Source organism: Callithrix jacchus, chromosome 22 (genome assembly GCF_049354715.1).
Source record: "Callithrix jacchus isolate 240 chromosome 22, calJac240_pri, whole genome shotgun sequence".
Classification (NCBI taxonomy): domain Eukaryota; kingdom Metazoa; phylum Chordata; class Mammalia; order Primates; family Cebidae; genus Callithrix; species Callithrix jacchus.
In genome coordinates, this window is record NC_133523.1 from 38582209 (window position 1) to 38607018 (window position 24810).

General features: G+C 41.3%; 1 protein-coding gene and 1 pseudogene across 35 annotated transcripts in view; one reads left to right on the forward strand and one right to left on the reverse strand.

Annotated features, from left to right (window-relative positions):
* The first annotated feature begins 7800 nt into the window (after positions 1–7800).
* The window catches only part of LOC103789969 (zinc finger protein 227), a 28046-nt gene continuing 11036 nt past the window's right edge, over positions 7801–24810 (forward strand). For 7 of the 34 annotated variants that reach the window (XM_078359935.1, XM_035283884.3, XM_035283883.3 and 4 more), the window contains exons 1-4: positions 7801–9464; positions 14294–14486; positions 15111–15153; positions 21635–21696. In XM_078359935.1, the coding sequence (XP_078216061.1) occupies positions 9460–9464; positions 14294–14486; positions 15111–15153; positions 21635–21696 (303 nt within the window). In that variant the 5' untranslated portion in view covers positions 7801–9459. Of the gene's footprint in view, positions 14662–14981; positions 15154–21634; positions 21697–24810 lie in introns of all 34 variants that reach the window. The other 27 variants (XM_078359939.1, XM_078359944.1, XM_078359951.1 and 24 more) reach the window with 15 other exon arrangements.
* LOC100896246 (small ribosomal subunit protein eS7 pseudogene) lies at positions 11177–11855 on the reverse strand (annotated as a pseudogene). Its single transcript, XR_013530965.1, has one exon. The product of XR_013530965.1 is annotated as a small ribosomal subunit protein eS7 pseudogene (transcript).

Consider the following 24810-nt stretch of genomic DNA (forward strand, 5'->3'; position numbering starts at 1 on the left):
TAGAATGTGCATCTCTTTTTTTTTTTTCCCGGAATTCATAGAATGGGAATTTTGGATTAGGAGATTCAAATAGAAAAGGTAAGTAGCACATCAGTGTTGCTGAATTTTGTAAAACTAGAAATAATTTTTATATGCTACAGTAAAAAGAATCTTTGAAAACGATGGGCAAATTTTATGACAAGAGTGTAACAGTTTAAGAACATCACTGTGCTGGGAGCTCCATTGTTAAAAGAAAAAAAGAAAACATCACAGGCCCAGTGCAGTGCCTCACACCTGTGATGCCAGCACTTTAAAAGGCTGAAGTGGGTGAATCACATAAGGTCAGGAGTTTGAGACCAGCCTGGCCAACATGGTGAAATCCTGTCTACTAAAAATACAAAAAATAGCCAAGTGTTGTGCGCACCTGTAATCTTTGCTACTCAGGGTTCTGAGGCAAGAGAATAGCTTGAACTGGGGAAGCAGAGGTTGCAGTGAGCTGAGATGATGCCACTGCATTCTAGCCTCTGCGACAGAGTGAGACTCAGTCTTAGTACATCACATACCTTAAACTCGTGTGTGTCCATGTGAGTGTGAACAGTGCATCCAATCATGTTTGGGAGTTTATTCTTTTTTTTTGAGACAGAGTTTTGCTCGTGTTACCCAGGCTAGAGTGCAATGGCGCGATCTCAGCTCACAGCAACCTCTGCCTCCTGGGTTCAGGCAGTTCTCCTGCCTCAGCCTCCTGAGTAGCTGGGATTACAGGCATGCACCACCATGCCCAGCTAATTTTTTGTACTTTTTAGTAAAGACGGGGTTTCACCATGTTGACCAGGATGGTCTCGATATCTTGACCTCACGATCCACCCGCCTCGGCCTCCCAAAGTGCTGGGATTACAGGCGTGAGCCACTGCGCCCGGCCCGGGAGTTTATTCTGTGCCACCACAGCAGCAAGGAGAATGCAGGGATTTTTTTTCACATTTAAGTTTTATATTTTAATTTTTTCATTGAGCATCAATTTTATAGTAAAATACTGTTATTTTACAGTAACATAGTAAAATATAATTTGAAAAATTACTAGAACATAGTAATCCCTTACGGTTAAGAAACCTTGTGTCATATAGAATATGAGGCTAAAATTAAAGAACGGAACTCTGGAAATCGGTTACAAAAACTTGTTCAAAGATACGGATGCATTTGTTGAGTGTGAATATATATTTGCAGTGAATGCATTTGAAGCTTTTTAGGCACAAATCCATGCAGTCAATATGGTTTTAATGTAATTCCAGTTGTAGGAATGCTTCTTAGATCTCAATAGATTTACTCACTGGCTGAATGGATGGATAACCTAGGGCACGGGGTTGTCTTTTTCAAGTGCTTGATCTGATTTGGGGAAGTGGCTGGGCCCTTCTAGACACTATGGCAGCTGTGGAAAAAATGATTAATAAAAAAATTTACAAAGAGGCCAGGTGCGGTTGCTCGTGCCTGTAACCCCAGCACTTTGGGAGGCTGAGGCAGGCGTTATCACCAGAGGTCAGGAGTTCGAGACCAATCTCACCAAAATGGTGAAACCCCATCTCTATTTTTAAAAATTACAAAAACTAGCCCGGCCAGGTGATGGGTGCCTGTGATCCCATCTACTCGGGTGGCTGAGGTAGAAGAATCATCAACCCAGGAGGTGGAGGTTGCTTTGAGCTGAGCTCGTGTCACTCCATTCCAGACCGGGTGACAAGATGAGGGCAAATTCTGACGATCTAGAGTGGAAATACGTACTTTCTGAGGTAAAATTTAATAAAGATTCCCTAAAGAAAAGATATGCGTAGGGAGAGAACAGGATGATGCCAGGGAAAAACTGTGGGAACAGGCAATTAAGCAGGATTGAATAATAGTTTTTTCTTAGGCATTTCTGTGACATTTAAAGCTTATTTGGTTAAAGGCTTTACTCAGCAAATGATAGGACCTCTGAAGTCAGAGATTTCTGTGAGATTTCCACAATTTTCTCTATTTGGATTACAATTCCTTTTGTTTCTCTCTGACTACACCTTCACATGCTAAGTAGGTAGAGTCCATGATACCTCAAATTGTGTTAAATGTCAGAAATCCTGGGTCTTTGATGTTTAGCTTGCTCTTAGATATCAGGATAGCCCACCAACTCTCAAAATAATTTGCAGTTTAGTGGATTAAGCCAGGGTGGAAAAACTACCTCCTGTGGGCTAAATCTAGCCCACTGCCTTAAAGGTTTATTAGAATACAGCAATGCCTATATTTAAATGTATTAATTTATACATTAAATTAATGCCTATATTTAATGTATGCTTTCTTGCTGCAGTGTCAGAATTTAATAGTTGTGACAAAAACTATGGCCCACAAAATCTAAAATATGTACTTTATGGCCCTTTACACACAAAAAATTTACCAACCCTTATGTTAAACCAGAATGATTGGTCTGGCATAATGTAAAAGACCACAGGTAGAGCAGGACTTGGACCTACTTCGGTCAGGATTCCAAAATGATTTTCTTTAGATTCTCATATCTGCCCTTCTGCTTAACCGTGGGTCGTTAGGTTCAAGATGGGGCTAGCAACCAGGGAGCAGTGCTGTTTCATTTGTAGTGTTTGTTAGTTTACTACTCACAGTGTTTATGGCTCCTCTGGCCTTGATTCGCATCTACAGTCAAGATTAGACTGCTAGTTGTGTATCCTGTTCTTTTGCCTTTTGTGAGCTATTAAGTTTCAGCCCAGCCAGGTGCAGTGGGATTGCATACCTGCAATCCCAGCCCTTTGGGAGGCCTAAGTGGGAGGATCTCTTGATCTCAGGAGTTCAAGACTAGCCTGGGCAATACAGTGAGACCCTGTATCTATAAAAAATTTTTTTTTATGTTAGCTAGCCATGGAGGTACACATATGTGGTGCTAGCTACTCAGGAAGCTGAGGTGGAAGGAGCACTTGAGCCCGGGAGGTCAAGGCTGCAGTGAGCCATGGCCTCAACACTGCACTGCAGCCTGGGTGACAAAACGAGACCCTGTCTCAAGAAAAAAGTAAGTTTCACCTCTCCCTTGCCACCATGGACTCAATTTCCCTATTTTGAGCCTCCAGGAGATTTTTCTTAGCTTTTAGTTTGGCTGCATATTAACATTTTGGAGAATGTGTTATATATTATCAGCATTCCTTTGTTTTTGAGAAAGAGTGATGCAAAGTCAAAATCAGTGGCTGAATTCACAACATCGAATTCACAACTTTTAGTCTCTCATTTCACAAGGCACCAATGGGAAGGAATGGGATCCTGAAAATTTTGAATGGGAACAAAGGAGCAGATTCCAACAAAGTTGAGGACTTTGCTCAATCTACCTGAGCCTCTCTTCCCGTTAGAAGGAGCCCTTCCTCCTCTCTCTGAGGTCGGTCTCCCTTGCCTGAAGAACCTGTGATGACCTTACCTGAGATGATTTCCTTGCAAAAGACTTTAGATCCTCAAGACTTGTCTCCACTACTTCTCATTTTTCTAGACCAGTAGTGAAACTCAGGTCCTCACAGACAATGCGGGGAGTCATCAAGTGAAAAATATGACCATGAGGCAATATATAGACAAAATAAGGATTTTTGTAATTTATAGCAATAGAAGCCTGAGAAATATGGTTGTAGATCTTACAGGTGTTGAATTAGGTGGAAATATAATGATGGATTTGGCTGGATTTGCTGATACAGGTGCAGTGAACAGTGATTCCAGATCCACAGTTAGCTTGAGCACCTGGGAATGCTTTCAACAGTTTTCTCAGTTGTGTAAAACCTGGATACAAAAACGTTAGCCTACCCTAAAGTAAAAAATGCCAGAACTTTGTAAGTATGTTGTAGAATTTCTTGACCTTGGCACAGCTGACATTTTAGACTGTTTTGCCCTGTTGTTAGGGGATGTTCTATGCATTATAGGATGTTTAGCAGTATTCTTGGCCTCTAGCTACTAGGTGCGTGCATGCACACATACACACACACACCTCAGCCAAGCAAAAATGTTTCCAGACACTGCCAAACATCAGTGGTCGGGGGTGGGGGGTGGAAATTGTCCCCAACTGAGAACCAGTGTTATGGAACATATACAGAGATATAGGAATACCAGAATGCTGGAGTGGATTTATGTAAAACCTTACTCAACCCCTGTTGTGCTCTGGGAAGATTCTGAAGATGCTCTTTGCCAAAGACTTGAGAATTCATTGGTGAAAGGAGCATTGGCAGATTTGGAGACTTCTGTAGTAACTCTTCTCTGCAGACCAGGGACGAGAGAGGAAAATTGTAACATTAAAATGGGCTTAAAAAAAAACTCAGTGAAGGTGATGGGATCTTGGAGCATCAGGGATCAAGTGGAGGCACTTCATTGGGAAGGACAAAATGAGCATGTTTATCATCATGATCAGCAAAGCCAAAGGGATTATCAGAGATCTTTGCATTTGCTTGTAGATTGTGGGGTCAATCTGGGTGAAACGGATCAGAAGCCTACTGCATTCCAGCTTGGTTTGAATAAGTGGAAAAACTCTGGGTCTGGTAAATAAACATGAGGGAGAATTGTGGGCTCTCAGGCAATTCCATAATGTGAGTGAGTTCTCATTCCCAGAACACCTTGAAGCATGGGTCAAGTCCCCTTGAGAAAGTACACTGATATGCTGCCTAAACTGATTTATACTACCATCAATCATCCTGCACTTTTCCAAAGTGACTTGCAGCCATATTTAATGGTAGCTGTGATTTAGGTAATTGGAAACAATCTGAATATGGAGGGATTACTGGTCACTAGAGCTGAATTGACATTAACTCTGAGAATCCTAAAATGTCACTGTAGCCCACCAGGTAGCAGAAGGGCTTATAGAGGACTAATAATTAATGGATATATTTGCTCAGGCCCATTTGTGCTGTCTGAATGGATCCCTGAACTCATCCTCTGATTACTTTCCACGTTCTAGAATGCAAAGTTGCAACACCTGCGTTCAATAGCTGGCAGAATCCTCATACTGAACGTTACCTGATCCATGAAAGAGGACTATTTTGATAAGAACAAACACTAAATGCTTTGTATGTACCAAAAATGGTAACCTGAAAGCAAAACCACATTCATGGAGGAATTGCAGGGGTTAGTGCCACTAGCAGTATCTTGAAAGTTGCAAGAGTTATGGAAGTCTTGTTTCATGTATTTCTCCTGTTTCAGCCTCCCAAGTGGCTGGGATTACAGGCACAAGTCACCATGCCTGGTCCCAGTGACTTTATTGGCCACTAAAAATCAGTTTATTTACCAAAGATTTACCCAGGTCATGTGAACTTAAAAAAATTTGGGTTAACTACTATTTTTCTGATAAATTACTTGAGTGCCTAATTTTTCTTTTCTTTTCCTTTTTTTTTTTTTTGTTTTTGAGATGGAGTTTTGCTGTTGTTACCCAGACTGGAGTGCAATGGCACGATCTTGGCTCACCGCAACCTCCGCCTCCTGGGTTCAAGCAATTCTCCTGCCTCAGCCTCCCGAGTAGCTGGGACTACAGGCGCGCACCACCATGCTCAGCTAAGTTTTGTATTTTTAGTAGAGATGGGGTTTCACCTTGTTGACCAGGATGGTCTCGATCTCTTGACCTCGTGATCCACCCACCTCAGCTTCCCAAAGTGCTGGGATTATAGGCGTGAGCCACCGCGCCCAGTACCTAATTTTTCTTTAAGTCAATTAAAGAGCTCTCATATATTTTGGTAGAAAATATTACATACATATAACATATAGACACAGGAACATGCAGACAATACAAAAATATTTTCCCTTTAAAATTTTAGTCATGATACATTAAAATAGTAATATACTGTGCCTATCATTTAGAAGGTTTATTTTTGCTTTTGGAAGATGTTCCGAAACAAGCAGGGAAAACAAAAGAGCCAAATCATTTACAGTCACATGTAACCAGACTGACATGAAACCAAATGAAGGGTGCTCACAAAAATGTTAGGCCAGGCTTGCAGAGCAAACAAAATATAAAACTAGGTTTGCCGAAAACCAAAGCGAATTCAGCAGAAAATACATGCCACACAGAACATAAGTTCTGTAGGAACCACAGTACTGTCTAAAAGAACAGTTGGCCTTGGTATAAGAAGAGGCTTTCCATAAAAGAAAAAGTTTCTTTGTAGTCCCAAGAGGGTTGCAAGGTCCTTCATTTAAGGTGGACTTATGGCCAAACCAGATCCTGGATAGAGTCAAAAGAACTTACCAAAAGAAGGAAGTCTGAGAATTTAAGTGAAGATCCACCAGAGCAGAAAAGGCAAGCCATAGAAGCAGCGGGCTCAAAAGAGGTAATGTTTGTACCTCACTAGGTTCTGGGGGATGCTGACCCGTTTGAGGTCAGCCAACTTCAGTCTCACTTCTTGACACAAACTTTATATCAACCTAAATAACAGACACAGAGAGAAGATCTCTAAAATAAAATTGTATTTATTCAGGAATAAGTATTGCAATGGGGATATAGTGGGTGTATTCAGGGAGGTAAAGAAAGACAAGGGCTTTTAAAGGAGAAATTAGGAGGGTTACATAAATTGTTTTATGTTATGTAAGACTTATTGTCGATAGAAAATTTTCATTATTATTTATTTATTTATTTTGAGACGGAGTTTCGCTGTTGTTACCCAGACGGGAGTGCAATGGGACGACCTCGACTCACCGCAACCTGCACCTTCTGGGTTCAAGCAATTCTCCTGCCTCAGCCTCCCAAGTAGCTGGGACTACAGGCGCGCACCACCGTGCCCAGCTAATTTTTGTATTTTTGGTAGAGATGGGGTTTCACCATGTTGAGCAGGATGGTCTCGATCTCTTGACCTCGTGATCCACCCGCCTCGGCCTCCCAAAGTGCTTGGATTATAGGCTTGAGCCACCGCGCCCGGCGAAAATTTTCATTATTATGAAGTGTTTCTTTATCTTTTTATTTTACTCTTTTTTTTTTTTTTTCTTTGAGATGGAGTCTTGCTGTATCTCCCAGGCTGGAGTGCAATGGCATTGTCTCGGCTCCGTGCAAACTCTGCCTCCCAGGTTCAAGCGATTATCCTGCCTCAGCCTCCCAAGTGGCTGGGATTACAGGCGCCTACCACCATGCCCGGCTAATCTGTATTTTTAGTAAAAACAGGGGTTTCACCATGCTGGCCAAGCTGGTTTCGAACTCCTGACTTCGTGATCCGCCCGCCCTGGCCTCCCAAAGGTCTGGGATTACAGGCTTGAGCCACTGCCCCGGCCTTTCTTTGTATATCTTAAAGTGTTATTTTCTTCAAGGACTATTGTACATTATCCAATATTATTTTAAAATTAGAGAAAGAATATGAGGCCTAGGATGACAGTCTCTTTCTCGTGTAGAATATTTTTATTTGTTTTCGTCAGGTACCTGCAAACACTAAGAAAAAAGGTTTACTATTTTCAGGTAAGAATGTGATTTCAAGTTTGACTTCAGTCCCCTACTGAAGACGATCTATTTGCTTTTCATCTTTACTCCAGTATGCAGCTCTTCGGGTTTTACTAGGTACCCTTCTCCTCCCGAACCCCAACTTCTTCCCCGAGGCCCTTGAATAATAGAATCGGCAGGTACCACTAAGATAAGCACTAACACCCTAAAATTGCAAAACTTGTCCAAGATTCCCTCTAGCTTTCTAGGATACCCAGAAGCTCAGGTTACTCGGCTGTATACCCGCTCCAAGGGGCGGAACTATGGTCGTTCCCCCGCCCCCCCTTCTCGGGCATTCTGGGAAGTGTAATCAGGGATCCGCATAGCCTGGGACACTTCCGTTTTTGGAACGCCGTGTTAGGGAATTGTGGGAAGTGGTCCGTGATTTCTCTTTAGTCGCTGGAAGGTTCTTTCGCTGGAGGGCTCCAGGAGATAAGTGTTTGGATCCACAGGGACCCTCCAGGTTTTCTCAGCCTCGTCGGGAAGCAAGCGGGACCCTGGCCCTCGTCTGGAGGAGGGCCCGAGAAGCTGTTGCCAGTTGAGAGGATGGAGTTGGGAGCAGTTTGTGTTCTTTCCTCTAGGCTGAGCCTCCGGTTTGAAGCGGTTCGTGCGTCCCGGGGTTGGGAGTGTCCTGGGTCGTTTGTCGCCTGGTTAGAGGATCTCCTGGCGTTCCGCAGCCAGCCTTTCCCACCTACTTGTCAGCTCTGCCACTCACTAGTGTTATAACGTTCTGAGAATTAATCTTTCTCTGTCCCATTCTCCTCATTTCTGAAGTAGAGAGTAGGAGTCTCTTATACTTTTATACGAATTATTCATTAAATGACCAAACTAGCCATATGCGGTAGGTGCCACTATGTTCTATTTTAACAGAGAAAGAAACGAAGGTAATAGTCCTCTCTGTACAATGTAGAAAAGAAAGCCGTCTTATTGCTGAATAAGGACAAACACTGTATAGTATTGTAGGTAATCTGAAGAAAAATATTAAGAAATTCCACCCCGTGTATACAGTCAAGCAATTTTAAACTTTTTATAGCATTCTCTTGTGGGATTTCAGAGACTGGAGAGCCCGTTGAGGTTACGGAAGGAGTTTATTTTAGGTGTACACCGGCCCAGCTGGTTCGCTGAGCCCTTTACAAAGGCAGGGCTTGACTTTTTTTTTTTTGAGACGTAGTCTCACTCTGTCCCCAAGGCTGGAGTGCAGTGGTGCAATCTCGGCTCACTGCAACTTCTGCCTCCCAGGTTCAAGCAGTTCTCTGCCTCAGCCTACCGAGTAGCTGAGATTACAGGCTCCCTCCACCAGGCCCAGCTAAGTTTTTTTGTATTTTTAGTAGAGACAGGGTTTCACCATCTTGGCCAGGTTGGTCTTGAACTCGTGATCCACCCGCCTCGGCCTCTCAAAGTGCTGGGATTACAGGCGTGAGCCACCGCGCCTGGCCGGCTTGACTTCTTATACGTGAAGTACACAGTGGCACTAAAACATGGTTGCAGGTGTAGAACAAAGGCAATTTATTACGTAATGATAGGCACCTAACTTAGGTTTGCATATGATTGTTGCTATTCGACCCAGATGTTCGCTATCTGTAAAGCGCAAGGATTTTAGCACAGGCCTTATCTATTGCCTTCTGCTACAGTGTGCAGAAGGCTGGAGTCCTGCCTGATTGGGAATTTCTCATGACCTTCATTGTGTTACAGAAACTTAACAGTTATCAGCGGTAGAGAACAAGAATACAAGAATTTATAAACTTCTTACAAAGCAGGATACAATCCCACAAGAGGGGGAAGGAGTCAGGGAAGTTTGCTTATAAAGAAAACTTTAATTTCTGCTTTTCTTTCCTGCATTTTTATTTTTATTAGTTTTTCTGTAGCAGGACACGCCACAGACAAAACCTCTTGGACACCAGGTTTGTGAAGGAAGTGGCTTTTTATTCAGCTGGGAGTCTTGGCAGACTCACATCTCAAGAACTGAGCTCCCTGGCTAGAAAATCCTGGCCTCTTTGAAAGGCTCACAATCTTAGAGGCTACATGTGAGAGGGTCGTGATCGATGAGGTAAGCAAGGGGTATGTGAGTTAGGTGGGGGTCTAATCGTGATTAAGCAAGAACAATGCCTTCTGGGGAAGATTCCTCCATACCATGCCTGTGATCTATAGATAGGATAGGAACTAGGGTGAGGGTTTGATCTTTAACCTCCAGGTTCAGCTAGTGGCCGGTTTTGTCTCCTCCACTGGCCTTGTGCCTTCTGCAACTTTTACTTCTCCTTTTGAAATGCTGAGGGGAAATGGTCTTAGAAGCTTAAGAGGAAGGGGTCTTCTTCCTCACCTCTTCAATTCTGCTTTTGACCACTATGTACATCAGTTCTCAAGATTAATCATTTTTCAATAAGAAGACTTCGTCTCATCATTTACTGCAAATTTTTTCATAAATTTATTCTAAATTTACTCAAGAATCCAGTCTAAGTTAACTAACTTTATCCAAAGTAATAATAAAACTTCTCTTACCTCATCTGCTAGCTGATTTACAGCTTGGTTAAACTCTTACAGTGATTGAGGGACAGTGCAATTATTTTCTCAGATGTTTACATTCAAAAGGGACAAATCTCAGAAATTTCAAACATACTTCGAGCTTGTAAGCCTGGCTAGAGGCTTACATAGCATCTAATGAGGTTTATATGCATATCAAAAGGTTAGAGAAAGTATTCAGAAGTACTGTTTCTTATGGAAATGCTCTCAGAAAAAGAAGAGGGAAGACGAACCGGAAGACTTAGTAAGAGGCAGAACTGCCATTAGAACCCAAGGAGTTGGAGCCTCAAGTCTGTGTACATAATCTCCATGCTGTAAATTTTTCTTACAACCATAGGAAATAATCATGTATATGGTTCGTGGAAATCTTTTTCTATAAGGTTTGGAAGGTGATTTGGGGCTTTAGAGTCTGCATTCTCCTTATTAGAAGTAATGCATGACCATTATAGAGAGATTAGAAAATACAGAAGTATATAAAAGGAAATGAAAGTTGCCAATATTCACTGCTGAATATTTAAACTATTAGCGCATGTGGTGGTGCATACCAGTAGTCCCAGCTACTTGGGAGGCTGAGGCGGGAGGATTGGTTGAGCTTAGGAGTTTGAAGTTGGCGGTGAGCTATAACCATGGCACTGCACTACAGCCTGGATGACAATGAGACCTCATTCCTTAAAATAACCCATAATCTCAGGATTTAGAGATAGCCACTGCTAACATTTTTAATGCATTTATGCATTGGTGCCATGCCACACATGGTAGTTCTCTAATTTTTCTCATAGAAATTCCCAAACATACATGGAGAGAAAATAATGTAATGAAATAGTGTAGAGGGTCATTACACTATTTTCTCTATGTGTATGTTTGTCTTTAACTCTTGTAAACATTTGCCTATCTTATTGCATCTATTACTCTTCTCCCATGTATGGTTTTGGTGGGAAGAGGAGGAATCTGACTAAAATCAAAACCAAATCCTAGCAGGCAGACAGTAGAAATTAAAAGTAGTTAACAAAAAATAATTATGAATGACGAGCAAAGGAAAGCAAGTTACCAGAGTTTGCTTTCTTGGCAACTAGGAAGAAGGTAGTTATGTGAGAAATCAAAGGGAGAGGGAAACACTGAGATTTGGAAAGGAATAGTTATGAATGTGGCTTCTTTATTTGGAATTTTTTACTTAGGGTCTTTTAGATCTGATCTGTTTCTCCCTTTGGCTGCATCTTAGGTCGTTGAAGGGACTATGTCCCATTCTTTTTTTTTTTTTTTTTTTTTTTTTGCGAATATATTTTTTATTTAGTCATTCTGTTTACAATTGAAACTCTGGGAATTCAAAATTAACATCCTTGCCCGTGAGCTTCTTATAGACACCAGAAAAAGTTTCAACCTTGTGTTCCACATTGTTCTGCTGTGCTTTGTCCAAATGAACCTTTATGAGCCAGCTGCCATCCAGTTTCACCCGGATTCTCTTGCCCACAATTTCACTTGGGAAGACCAGGTCCTCAGGGATTGCATCGTGCACAGCTGTCAGTGTACGGCTCCTGGGACGCTTTTGTTTATTTTTTGTATGGCTTTTTCGAGTTGGTTTAGGCAGAATTCTCCTCTGGGCGATAAAGACAACATGCTTCCCACTGAACTTTTTCTCCAATTCGCGTACTAGCCGGACTTGGATTTTCTGGAAAGATTTTAGTTGAGGAACAGGAACAAAGATTATGATAGCTTTCCGGCCACCACCAACTTCAATTTCCTTGGCTGCCGTAATATTCAGCTCCCTGAGCTGAGCCTTGAGGTCCGAGTTCATCTCCAGCTCCAGAAGAGCCTGGGAGATGCCGGACTCGAACTCGTCTGGCTTCTCGCCATTGGGCTTCACGATCTTGGCGCTCGAACTGAACATGGCTTTCTCCTTGGCGAGTGCCGACTTAGGAAAAGCTATGTCCCATTCTTTACCATGTGCTTAGTATCCAGCACAAGACTGACAAGGAGGGGTTCAGTGCTTGTGGTTTGTCGAACTGCCTAGTATCCTGAAACAGAAAGCTGCAGCTCAGGTAGATTGTATTCAGAATTCCTGAAGTGGATTTAGGAAAAAATAAAAGGAAATAATGTCAATATTAGTGATCCTTTATCTTGCTTTTGGTGGGATGCATTTGCATATTCTTCAGTTTTTTTTTCCACAGTAATCAAAAGTTGATGTGTAGTTATTGATAATACTGTAATGTCCAAAGCAAATTTTTGTAGAAACCTTCCATCCAGCTGGGCGTGGTGGCTCACGCCTGTAATCCCAGCACTTTGGGAGGCTGAGGCGGGCGGATCACAAGGTCAAGAGATCGAGACCATCCTGGCCTACACGGTGAAACCCCATCTCTACTAAAAATACAAAAAAATTAGCCAGGTGTGGTGGCATGCACCTGTGGTCCCAGCTATTTGGGAGGCTGAGGCAGAAGAATCACTTGAACCCTGGAGGCAGAGGTTGCAGTGAGCCGAGATTGCACCACTGCACTCTCCAGCCTGGTGACAGAGCAAGACTCTGTCTCAAAAAAAAAAAAAAAAAAGAAACCTTCTATCCATAAATTGTGTCCTGTGTTTATCATCTGAGGTTACCATTTGATAACTTTTTATAGGGTGGTCATGAATCAGGCAGAATTTACATGTTATTTGTACCTCATATTAACCCTATTATCGTCTCCATTTAACAAATGAAGAAAAAAGGGACAGAATAAATGGAAGCACTAGTATTTTAATCTAGGCAGCTTTATACTAAGTCTGTAATCTTGGCTACTACACACTACTTTTATTAGTCTACAAGGCAAGAACCCATAGTAAGTCTTACTAGAGCAGAGAATATTTAATATAAAGACCTAGGAGTGAAAAGAGTAGCAGGTTATGACAGAAGGGACAGCAGATATGAAGAATTAGAGGCTTTGTGTAGGAGTACAAGGAATCTATTATGACTGGACATGTAGAGTTGAAAGTGGATTTGAAGAGAGAAACACTGTCTGGAAGATTCCTGTTTGTTTTGTTAAAGCATTTGAACATTCCTGTGTGACTTGTTAAAGCATTTGAACCTTCTCTTAAGGGCATTGGATAGACATGCAAGTGAAAATAATCGAATTTTCATCTTAGGAGATATACTTAACCTCTCTCTGGCTCTGGATCCCAAACAGTAAACTAGAGGACATTCCATTATTTGTCTTAAAAAAGTTGTGATAATGAGCTGGGCACGGTGGCTCACGCCTGTAATCCTAGCTCTTTGGGAGGCGAGGACAAGTGGATCACCTGAGATCAGGAATTCAAGACTAGCTAGGCCAACATGGTGAAACCCTGTCTCTACTGAAAATACAAAAAATTAGCTGGATGTGGTGGGGGGGCGGTGCTTATAATCCCAACTACTCAGGAGGCTGAGGCAGGAGAATCACTTGAACCTGGGGCAGGGGACAAAGGTTGCAGTGAGCCGAGATGGTGCCACTTCACTCCAGCCTGGGCAGAAGAACCAAACTCCCATCTTACAACTCTTAACAACAGAAGTTGTGAAAATATAGTGAGGGTCCCAGAGTCTGAAGAGTTTGGACTAGTTCCTGGCACGTACTTGGTGCTTTGTACGAGGTAGTTGTATACAACAGAATAAAGAATACATATTTAGTAACTGAGAACTGCAAACATGTACTGTAGTGGATATTTTTAGGTATTCAACCCTCAGTTCTCTGAAACATCAGTTCCATTATACATCATACATTTAAGCAAATAAAAATCATGGTTTAAACACTGAAGTAATTAACTTGTTAATCTTTCAAATTCAGAAACTCCTTGAGGAATGATTACAGTGGCCCTAGTTGCTTTGAGTTGATCATACAATATGGCAAAGCTTGTGTTTTCTATGTCATAGCTATCCTCAGCAAGCAAATTGTTCTGAATTACATAACTGTGCTATTAACAAAAGTGGAAGTCCACAGGATATTCTGCTTTCATTGCATTTTTTGGTTGCTCTTTCGTTCTTTTTGTATCTAAAGAGTATTTTTTTTCCTATTAGTTGATCTTGTTAAATGTAAAAAAAAAAAAAAAAGGCTTTCTCCTGCCTTTTTTTTTTTTGGAAGTGGTATGTGTTTCTTAAAATCGTTTTTTTCCTTTAGGGTTCCAATTCTTCACAGATTAGCTGGTTTGTTGTTGTTGTTAATGAGAAAAACCTAAATTCCACTGGCGTCAGAGAACTGCTTCAGCCGGGCAAAACGGCAAGAAGCCATGAAGGGGATTCTGGATGTTGTAGTCCGAGAGCTCCAAGAATTTGGAGATTCTTTTGTCACACTCTCGGTAACCGTCTCTCCCTCGCGCTCTCTCTCTCTCTCTCTCTCTTTTTTTTTTTTTTTTTTTTTTTAGCGCGAAGAAGGCGCCAGCTGGAAGTTTCTTCCTCCTGGGAGTTCTGGGAAACGTATTCCAGAACTCTGTCCGGAGGAAACAGTTGGGCCGCAGGAGCGCGGGGCTTCTGGGAAGGGTAGTTAAGGAGCTCCGGACCGGCAGAGCCACTTCCGCCCCGGAAAGCGAGGCCGCCACCATCTTTTGGGTCCCGGAGGTGAGTCAACGTTACACCCCCCAGGGCCTTTCTGAAGCTTTCCAGCCTGCGCGTGGCTCTCTCCAGCCATCAGTCTTAGGATGGAGATGTCGAGGCCGCGGGCGGAGGCCGAGAGGCCAAGGGCAGAAGTTTGCTCTCATCCCTCCCTTGGCGAGCTGCGCCGCTACTTCTGTAGGTGTAATAAACAGCGGGTTACCTATTACCGCGCTTGTGTTTGATCATCTGTAAAAAATAGCAATAAAGGTATTTACTGGGTGGGGTTGTAATTAGACTCAAACAAGATAATACGGGTCAAACCTTAGAACGGTAGTGGCACCTGATACCTGGTTGCCTTCAGCTGTTGATAAACTGATTCCCTCACAAGCGCCCTTTTTACTGGAAGCTCCAGTGAAGAGAGAAGAAAGGTCAGGGCTTTATGTCATGGCCCTTTGTCGCATCCTTCAGGAGACCGAGGTCTTCCGGAACTTTTACAGATTTTCTTTTTTTTTCCTTTAGGAAGGATTGAGTCAGGAGGCTCCAGTGCATGGGAATGTTTACTGTCGTTTATAAGGAATAGAGACTCCATCGTGCTAACTCACGGCATCCCTTTTTTTTTTTTTCCCCACCGCCTCCGAATTCTCAAAGAGGAGGACGGAGGGACTTCTTTGCTTCTTCCAGCATAGCCCAGGTACCTGCTCTTGAACACTCTTTGTTGTTCTGTTGTCTGTCCTTTGAACTAATCAAGTTTACTTCACTCAGTAAGTTACTACTGAAAAATATTCAACTGAAATAGCTGTTGAATAAATGTGAAAGTGGGTAGGAAAGATACTTGGAAATGAGTATTATAAATAACATCTTACCACTTTGATTTTAAGGCAGTCATCTGTGGACCATAGATATTGATAAAGTAGGTCATGCTATTGTGAGTAAATTAAGCAGAGCTTATTTTATGAAATACTTTCCCAAAGTTATTCAGCTGATTGTAAGAAGTGGACTGGGATTGAACCTAAGCAGTTCTTTTCAGAGTGTGTGATCTTTTTTGTTGGTTTGGTTTGTTTTTGTTTGTTTAGTTTTGTTGTTTTCTGTTTGTTCAGAGACTGTGATCTTAATCTCAATGATATAGTTACCTTCAGTTATCTTAAATAGTAATCCATTTAGCTACAGGTGAGTCATTGGAAATCAGCCTGGGAATGTAGGTGTGGATTTTATCGCGGAAGATCTCAAAAACGGCACTGATGAATTTTGAATTTTTTAGAAAAATCCTACAACATCTCACTTTTTCATTCCATGTCAAAATATGTCATATTCTGGTTATAGAAGTAATGAATGCTTATTATAGAGGCGCACCATCCAAACCAGTAGCTGTAAGCTACGTGTGCCCTGGGAGCACTTGAAATGAGGCTGAAGTGCGATGTGCTGTAAGTGTTAAATACACACTGGGTTTCAAAGTCTTTGTACAAAAAATGTAAGATGGCTCGATAATTTTTTGCATTGTATGTCAAAATGATATTTTGGATACACTGACATATTAAAATTAATTTCACCTTTTTTTGCTATTTTTATATGTCACTGCTGGAAAATTTAAAATTACGTATGTGACTCAGTATATTTCTATTGGACAGTGATGTTATATTCAGATAACAAAAAAAAATAATTACTTATAATAAAAGTGCTAACACTTTAATGTGTTTCTCTTTAGTATTTGCTATGGATGTTTCTCAAAATAGGTTTGGTATTCTGTAGTTTTTTTCTTAATATATTATGAAAAATGTCAAGTATGTTCAACTATCAAAAGGGTGGTACAGTGAATCCCATGTAACCAACACTTAGATTCACCGTTTGCTCTATATGATCTCTTCCTCCCACCCCCACCTTTTTTTATTTTTATTTATTATTTTAATTATTATTACTTTTTGAGACAGAGTTTCGCTCTGTTGCCCAGGCTGGGGTGCAGTGGTGTGATCTCGGCTCACTGCAACCTCCGCCTCCTGGGTTCAAGCAATTCTCCTCTCTCAGCCTCCTGAGTAGCTGGGATTACAGGCATGCACCACCATGCTCAGCTAATTTTTTGTATTTTAGTAGAGACCGGGTTTCACCATGTTGGCCAGGCTGGTCTCCAACTCCTGACCTTGTGATCTGCCCACCTTGGCTCCCCAAAGTGCTTAGATTACAGGCGTGAGCCACCTCTCATGGCCTTTTGTTTTTTAAACTAGAGTGTCTTTAAAGCAGGGGTCTCCAACCCCTGGGCAGCAGATATGGTACGAGTCTGTGACTTTTTAGTAACCTGGCAGCACAGAAGGTGGTAATTGGAGTGGTACCACCTGAGCTCTCCTCCTGTCAGATCAGCAAGGGCATTAGATTCTCATAGGACGGACTACACATGCAAGGGATCTAGGTTGTATGCTCCTTATGAAAATGTAACTAATGGCTTGTAATCTGAGGTGAAATTGTTTCATTCCCAAACCATCTCCCTTGTCCCCATCCATGGAAAAATTGTCTTCCACAAAACTGGTTGCTGGTGCCAAAAAGGCTGCTGACTGTTGTCTTAAAGCATATACCAGACATCAGGTCAGTTTTTAAAATATTATTCCACGAACTCTGAAACTGAAGCTTGATTTTGCCATTTGCTCAGTACAGTATATCTTTTTTTGTTCCTTTTCTTTCAAACCTTTTTGTCATTATGTTTTTGTAGTGTCTTTTAGAATACACACACACACACACACACACACATATACACACACATAGATACAAACATTTTTAGTGCAGTCTGGGATAATTTGCTTATTCTATCTGTGTGTATATTTTGTTCTTGTCTTTAAGTTTTGTTCAGTTTATTTCCTTTTATTTGTGCTCAACTGGTCTGGAGTTTATATGGTTTTGTGTCTTTTTTTCATTACTATAAGTTCTGAGGTACATGTGCAGATCATGCAGGATTGTTACATAGGTATTCACATGCCATGGTGGTTTGCTGCCTCTGTCCCCCATTACCTACAGTAGGTATTTCTCCTGTTATCACTCTCCAATATCCCTGCTCCCGATATCCCTCCCCTAGTCTCCCCACCCCGCAACAAGCCCCAGTGTGTGATGTTCCCTTCCCTGTGTCCAGGTGTTCTCATTGTTCAACACCCACTTAGGAGTGAGAACATGAGGTGTTTGGTTTTCTGTTCGTGTCAGTTTGCTGAGAATGATGGTTTTCCAGATTCATCCATGTCCCTGTAAAGGACATAAACTTAACCCTTTTTGTGGCTGCACAGTATTCCAGGCTGCATATTTGCCATATTTTCTTTATCTAGTCTATCATTGATGGGCATTTGGATTGGTTCCAAGTTTTTGCTATTATAAACTGCCGCAGTGAACATACGTGTGCATGTGTCTTTATAATAAAATGATTTATAATCCTTTGGGTATATACCATCTGACCCAGTAATAGGATTGCTGGGTCAAACTGTATTTCTATTTCTACATCCTTGAGGATTTGCCATACTGTGTTCTACAATGGTTGAACTAATTTACACTCCCACTAACAGTGTAAAAGCATTCCTCTTTCTCCACATCCTCTCCAGCATCTGTTGTCTCCAGATTTTTTTAATGATTGCCATTCTAGCTGGCATGATGTGGTATCTCATGTTATTTTGATTTGCATTTCTCTAATGAACAGTGATGATGAACATTTTTTTAATATGTTTGTTGGCTGCATAAATGACTTTTAAAAAATATGTTTATATCCTTTGCCCACTTTTTGATGGAGTTGTTTTTTTCTTGTAAATTTAAGTTATTTGTAGATTCTGGATATTAGCCCTTTGTCAGATGGGTAGCTTGCAAAAATTTTTTCTCATTTTTTTAACTTTACAAAATATTCTCTTGGCAAATACTAAATCTAATCAGCATGTGTTCTTATTCTGAAGAATAATGAGACTAAAAAAGACTTAAAAGAAGATGGGACCGGGTGTAATGGCTCACACCTGTAATCCTAGCACTTTGGGAGGCTGAGACGGGTGGATCACCTGAGGTCAAGATTTTGAGACCAGCCTGGCCAGAATGGTGAAATGCTGTATCTACTAAAAATACAAAAATTAGCTGGGCACGGTCACCCACAGCTGTAATCCAGACTACTCAGAAGGCTGAGGCAGGAGAATTGCTTGAAGGTGGGAGGTGGAGGTTTCATTGAGCTGAGATTGCACCATTGCACTCCAGCCTAGTTGACAAGAATGAAACTCTGTCTCAAAAAAAAAAAAAAAAAAAAAAAAAAAAAAAGGCCGGGTGTGGTGGCTCACGCCTATAATCCCAGCACTTTGGGAGGCTGAGGCGGGTGGATCACGAGGTCAAGAGATCGAGACCATCCTGGTAAACATGGTGAAACCCCGTCTCTACTAAAAATACAAAAATGGCCAGGCACAGTGGCTCAAGCCTGTAATCCCAGCATTTTGTGAGGCCAAGGCGGGTGGAACACGAGGTCAAGAGATTGAGACAATCCTGGTCAACATGGTGAAACCCCGTCTCTACTAAAAATACACAAAATTAGCTGGGTATGGTGGCGCGTGCCTGTAATCCCAGCTACTCGGGAGGCTGAGGCAGGAGAATTGCCTGAACCCAGGAGGCTGAGGTTGTGGTGAGCCGAGATTGCGCCATTACACTCCAGCCTGGATAACAGGAGCGAAACTCTGTCTCAAAAAAAAAAAAAATACAAAAATTTGCTGGGCATGGTCACGCACAGCTGTAATCCAGACTACTTTGGGAGGCAGGAGAATTGCTTGAACGTGGGAGGTGGAGGTTGCATTGAGCTGAGATTGCACCATTGCACTCCAGCCTAGTCGACAAGAATGAAACTCTGTCTCAAAAAAAAAAAAAAAGGCCGGGCGTGGTGGCTCACGCCTATAATCCCAGCACTTTGGGAGGCTGAGGTGGGTGGATCACGAGGTCAAGAGATCAAGACAATCATGGTCAACATGGTGAAACCCTGTCTCTACTAAAAATACAAAAATTAGCTGGGCATGGTGGCGCACGCCTATAGTCCCAGCTACTCGGGAGGCTGAAGCAGGAGAATTGCTTGAACCCAGCAGGCAGAGGTTGCAGTGAGCTGAGATGGAGCCACTGCACTCCAGCCTGGGTAACAAGAGCAAAACTCTGTCTCAAAAAAAAAAGGATACTTTTTTTTTTTTTTTTAATATAGACTAGGTTGTTATAGGTCTACTTTTTATTATAACCACCCTCAAAAATTTTCATTATAGTTCTTTGGCTTTTCTTAAACACAGATTATTATATTATCAATATACTTACAAATACTTTCTTACCATTACTTCTTGCAGTCTATCTTTTAGGGTTCACATGGTTCTAAATCTTCTTCATTTTTGTTCAGCTAAAATACCGTTCCTTTCTCATGTAAATAATCATTTAGTTGAACATATACTTCATGGTTGACAGTTTCTTTTGGAGGTAATAGTTGTTTGTTTTAAATTTCCATTCTGTTACTCTATTTCTCTCAATATAATCGTTATTTTAGGTCAAATATGTTTTCTTTCTAGGAGCTTTGGTTATTGTTGTTTTTAGTTTTTTATGTTTGCGTAGTCTTTTTGCATTCCTGAGTTTTACTGTGGTTTATTTTGGAGTATGTTTATTTATACTGTTAAGAATTTCTGGGCTGGGCGCAGTGGCTCCTGCCTATCATCCCAGCACTTTGGGAGGCAGAGGTGGGTAGATCACAAGGTCAAGAGATCGAGACCATCTTGGTCAACAAGGTGAAACCCTGTCTCTACTAAAAGTACAAAAATTAGCTGGGCATGGTGGTGCCTGTCTGTAGTCCCAGCTACTCGGGAGGCTGAGGCAGGAGAATTGTTTGAACCCAGGAGGCGGAGGTTGCGGTGAGCCGAGATCAAGCCATTGCACTCTAGCCTTGGTAACAAGAGCGAAACTCTGTCTCAAAAAAAAAAAGAATTTCTGTATGTGAACTTGTATCTTTATTAATTGTTTGAAATTCTCAGCAATTGTATCTTGAAATAAGACCTCTCAGTCATTCCCTCCATCCTGCATTCTCTTCTCACATTCCTGTTAGACAAATATAGAAGCCTCTCAATTTATCTTTCATGTTTCTTGATTTTTCATTTGTGTCTTTATCCTTCTCCTTGCTATATGTTTTACTTTATCTTTGTGCACATAAAAGGGATTTACCAATGATTCTTTCTAGGCTTTATGAAGTAAATTGACCTGAAATGGTATGTTTTAGAAAACTGATACGATTGTCAGTAAAATATTACTAGCTGGGCAACAAATTACTAAGAAGAAACTTTAGACAGAATTCAGCTTTTCAGAAATTAAAGGTTACTTTCAAGAGCAGTATTTGCAGGGGAAGTGTATGATGCAAAATGTCATCTGCCTTTTTTTTTAGACAGAGTCTTACTCTGTCATCCAGGTTGGAGTGTATTGGCACAATCTCGGTTCACTGCAACTTCTACCTCCCAGGTTCAAGCAATTCTCATGCCTCACCCTCCCAAGTGTAGCTGGGATTACAGACATGCACCACCACGACTGGCTAATTTTTATTATTTTTAGTAAAGATGAGGTTTCGTCGTGTTGGCCAGGCTGGTCTCAAACTTCTGACCTCATGTGATCTGCCCTTCTTGGCCTTCCAAACTGCTGGGATTACAAGCCTGAGCCACTGTGTCCGGCCTCTTATGCTTTTTAGTAACTATAAGAGAAAGGGACTCCTGGTTCTTAGAACTCTCCATCTACTTATTTAATCCTTGGAAAAACCCTATGAGGGAGGTACAATTTATGATTCTTACCATGTCCTCATTTTACACATGACAGAAGTGAGGCATAGAGAGGGTTTTTAGTACCCCCAAGGTTACAGAGATGGTAAATGTCATTTCTAGGAATTAAACCCAGATATCTGACTTTAGAGGCCTCATATGTTATTACACTGCCTCTTGTTTCTTAACATCTCTGCCATCAGAAATTCTTGTAGCAGGGATGCTGCATTTGTGCAGATTGTTCACTGCCCAATGGCACTGAGTTGTCAAGCCTTTTAGTAGCTACAATACAGTCCATGTTCTGCTTACCAAGCTGTGTGTGGCTACACCTGTCTGAATGTAGGGCTATTTCTGTAATTTCCTCATACGTCCACATGGGCTAACAGCAGGCTTGTGTCTCATGGCTTCTTTGGTCTTCCCCAGTTATGCTATCTCAGGACTATGACTTTCCCCAGAAGCAGCAGGAGAAAATGACCAAGTTTCAGGTAAGTAAAGTATGCCTTACTGTCTTTTAAGATGTGATTTATTTCTCACAGATTAGAGATGTATTTTTTCTCTTTCTTGGAAAGGTTAGTGAAAAACAGATCTTCCAGGCATGCTGTATGCTGAGATGTGTGTGTTTTGTTTGTTTTAGTTTATCACCTTTAGTATTTTACAAAACACAGTCTTTGAAAAAATAAGAGAAGCTTTAATCAAAAATAATCTATGCTACTTTCCTGCTCATAAACTAGCTCTTTTCACTTTCCCATACTCTCTTTCGTACACATTTGCAGCTCTTGAGTAGATGAAATTTTCAGTTGTGCTTTCTCCACGTAATTGCATCACCTGCATTGTAGGTGATTACCTCACATGCCATTGAATTGCAGTGCCCTTACAAAACAACAGCAAGTATTCGTTATTCAGCCTTTCATCAATTCTAAGAATTTTACTACTTTAAATGCAGTGACTTTTTTTCCTACATATAAAAACAATTTCTTTAAAAGCAGTTTTGAAGGAATTCAATGTTATTTGTCCCTAAAGTTTTAGGAGCTCTGCATTGAAGAGGTTCATGTCTCAGTTTCATGTTGGTTCCATCAGGTGTTTTGTAAACAGAATATCTAAAGAATGACATGGTGTAATATTATTAAATGTTTTCACAGAAGAAGAGCTATATTTTTTTTCCTGTTTATATTTTTATCACTCATCTATTTTATTTCTTGGGTGAATTTATTTCATCAAAATAACATGTAGATAGTTTAAGTTCTAGTAGTACTTAGATGTCTTGCCAGCCCTTTCCGTCTGTCATTGCAGTTTTTCAGATGTGAGGATGAGATGATTTGTCTGCATTTTAAATATGAGGAAACAGGTTACGGGAACATTTTATAACTGCCCTAAATTTCCCAGGTAGCTGACTTGTTGGACACTGAAGCTTCCAACTATTAGGAGGATCTGACATTCTATATTCATGTAAAGGTAGACAGAACAAAAGAGTTTTCCATTCAGAGACATGAGTGCATAGCATACAAGTACCTGATGTTACTTTTTTTTTTTTTTTTTTGAGACAGAGTTTCATTCTTGTCTCCCAGGCCAGAGCCAGAGGGCAATGGCACAATCTCAGCTTACTGCAACCTCTGCCTCCCAGGTTCAAGCAATTGCCCTGCCTCAGCTTCCTGAGTAGCTGCGATTACAGGCATGCACCACCATGCCTAGATAATTTTGTATTTTTCTTAGAGATGGGGTTCCACCGCATTGGCCAGGCTGGTCTTGAACTCCTGACCTCAGGTGATTCACCCAACTCAGCCTCTCAAAGTGCTGGGATTACAGGCATGAACCACTGCACCTGGCCCTGATTTTACCTTTGGAGGATAGACCCCAACAATGCCTCTCATTCAGTTTCCATCTCAGTGCCTATCTCTTCTCTAGTTTTGCCTCTTAGTCATTCCATGAAGGTAGATGCTAAAGCACAGTTTTTATATAAATGTTTTAAATTTCCCTACAGCAAAAGCTATCAGGCATGATGGTAAAAGACAGTAGCAAACTGGTGGGATATACTTAAGCATTAGGTAAAGGTCTAATAGGTTAAATTCCTGTTAAGATTAGTAATATAGAGAAAATCCCAACTGGAATATAAGCAAAAGAAATGAATAGGAGTATCATTAAGAAAAGAAACAAATTTATGGAAAAAAAATGATCTTCACTAATAATTTTAATGTGTGAAAATGTTAATAAAAGAGCTTTGTATCTATGTATTTGGTTTTACTTATATTGTCAATGACTTTTTTAGAAAAAGGAACTGATTCCTGTTTAGCCAGGGTCTAGAGATTCGGGAATGCTTGTACTGTTGCATAAAAAGTGAACTAGGAAAACCTTTGGAGAGAAAAATCTGCAATTACACTTTCAAATTTTTTTTTTTTTTGAGATGGTGTCTCACTCTGTTGCCCAGGCTGTAGTGCGATGGCATGATCTCAGCTCACTGCAACCTACACCTCCTGGGTTCAAGCGATTCTCCTGCCTCAGCCTCCTGAGTAGCTGGGATTACAGGTGCCCATCACTGCACCTGGCTAATTTTTATATTTTTTAGTAGAGATGGGGTTTCGCCATGTTGGCCAGGCTGGTTTTGAACTCCTGACCTTAGGTGATCTGCCTGCCTCAGCCTCCCAAATTGCTGGGATTACAGGCATGAGCCACTGCTCCCAGCTCAAAATATTAAAAGTAAATATTTTGTGACTTTGCAGTTGCTACTACTTGGCCATGATCTCTGTAAAAGGATCTTTGCAGTATTGGTTATAAGTAAAAATGTGTAATTAATGGTACATTGTTTGGATTGGTTAAAGATAAATTAACAGTTCCAAGGAATACTATTGTATGTAATCACAAAATGGGACGGAACTGATCATAAAGGTATTAGTTGTTCCAATTTATTGAGGACGTATGGTGTGCCAGGCATTTCTAAGTGCTTTACATATCTTCACTCATCTAATACTTTCAAACACTTTATGATTTATTTATCTTAACTTTAAAAATTTATTTAAGACAGTGTCTCACCCTGTCTAGAGTGTGGTGGTGCCATCTTGGCTCACTGCAACCTCCGCTTCCTGGGTTTAAGTGATTCTCCTGTCTCAGCCTCCTGAGTAGCGAGGATTACAGACACACATCACCAAGCCTGGCTAATTTTTTTGTTTTTTTGAGACGGAGTTTCGCTCTTGTTACCCAGGCTGGAGTGCAATGGCGCGGTCTCGGCTCACCACAGCCTCCGCCTCCTGGGTTCAGGCAATTCTCCTGCCTCAGCCTCCTGAGTAGCTGGGAATACAGGCACGCACCACCGTGCCCAGCTAATTTTTTGTATTTTTAGTAGAGACGGGGTTTCACCATGTTGACCAGGATGGTCTCGATCTCTTGACCTCGTGATCCACCCGCCTTGGCCTCCCTAAGTGCTGGGATTACAGGCGTGAGCCACTGCGCCTGGCCTATTTTTTTGTATTTTTAGTGGAGATGGGGTTTCAGGGTTTCAGCTTGTTGACCAGGTTGGTCTCAAACTCCTAGCCTCAAGTGAGGCCTCCAAAAGTCCTGGCATTACAGGTGTGAGCCACTGTACCTAGCTCGAAAATTTATTTATTTTT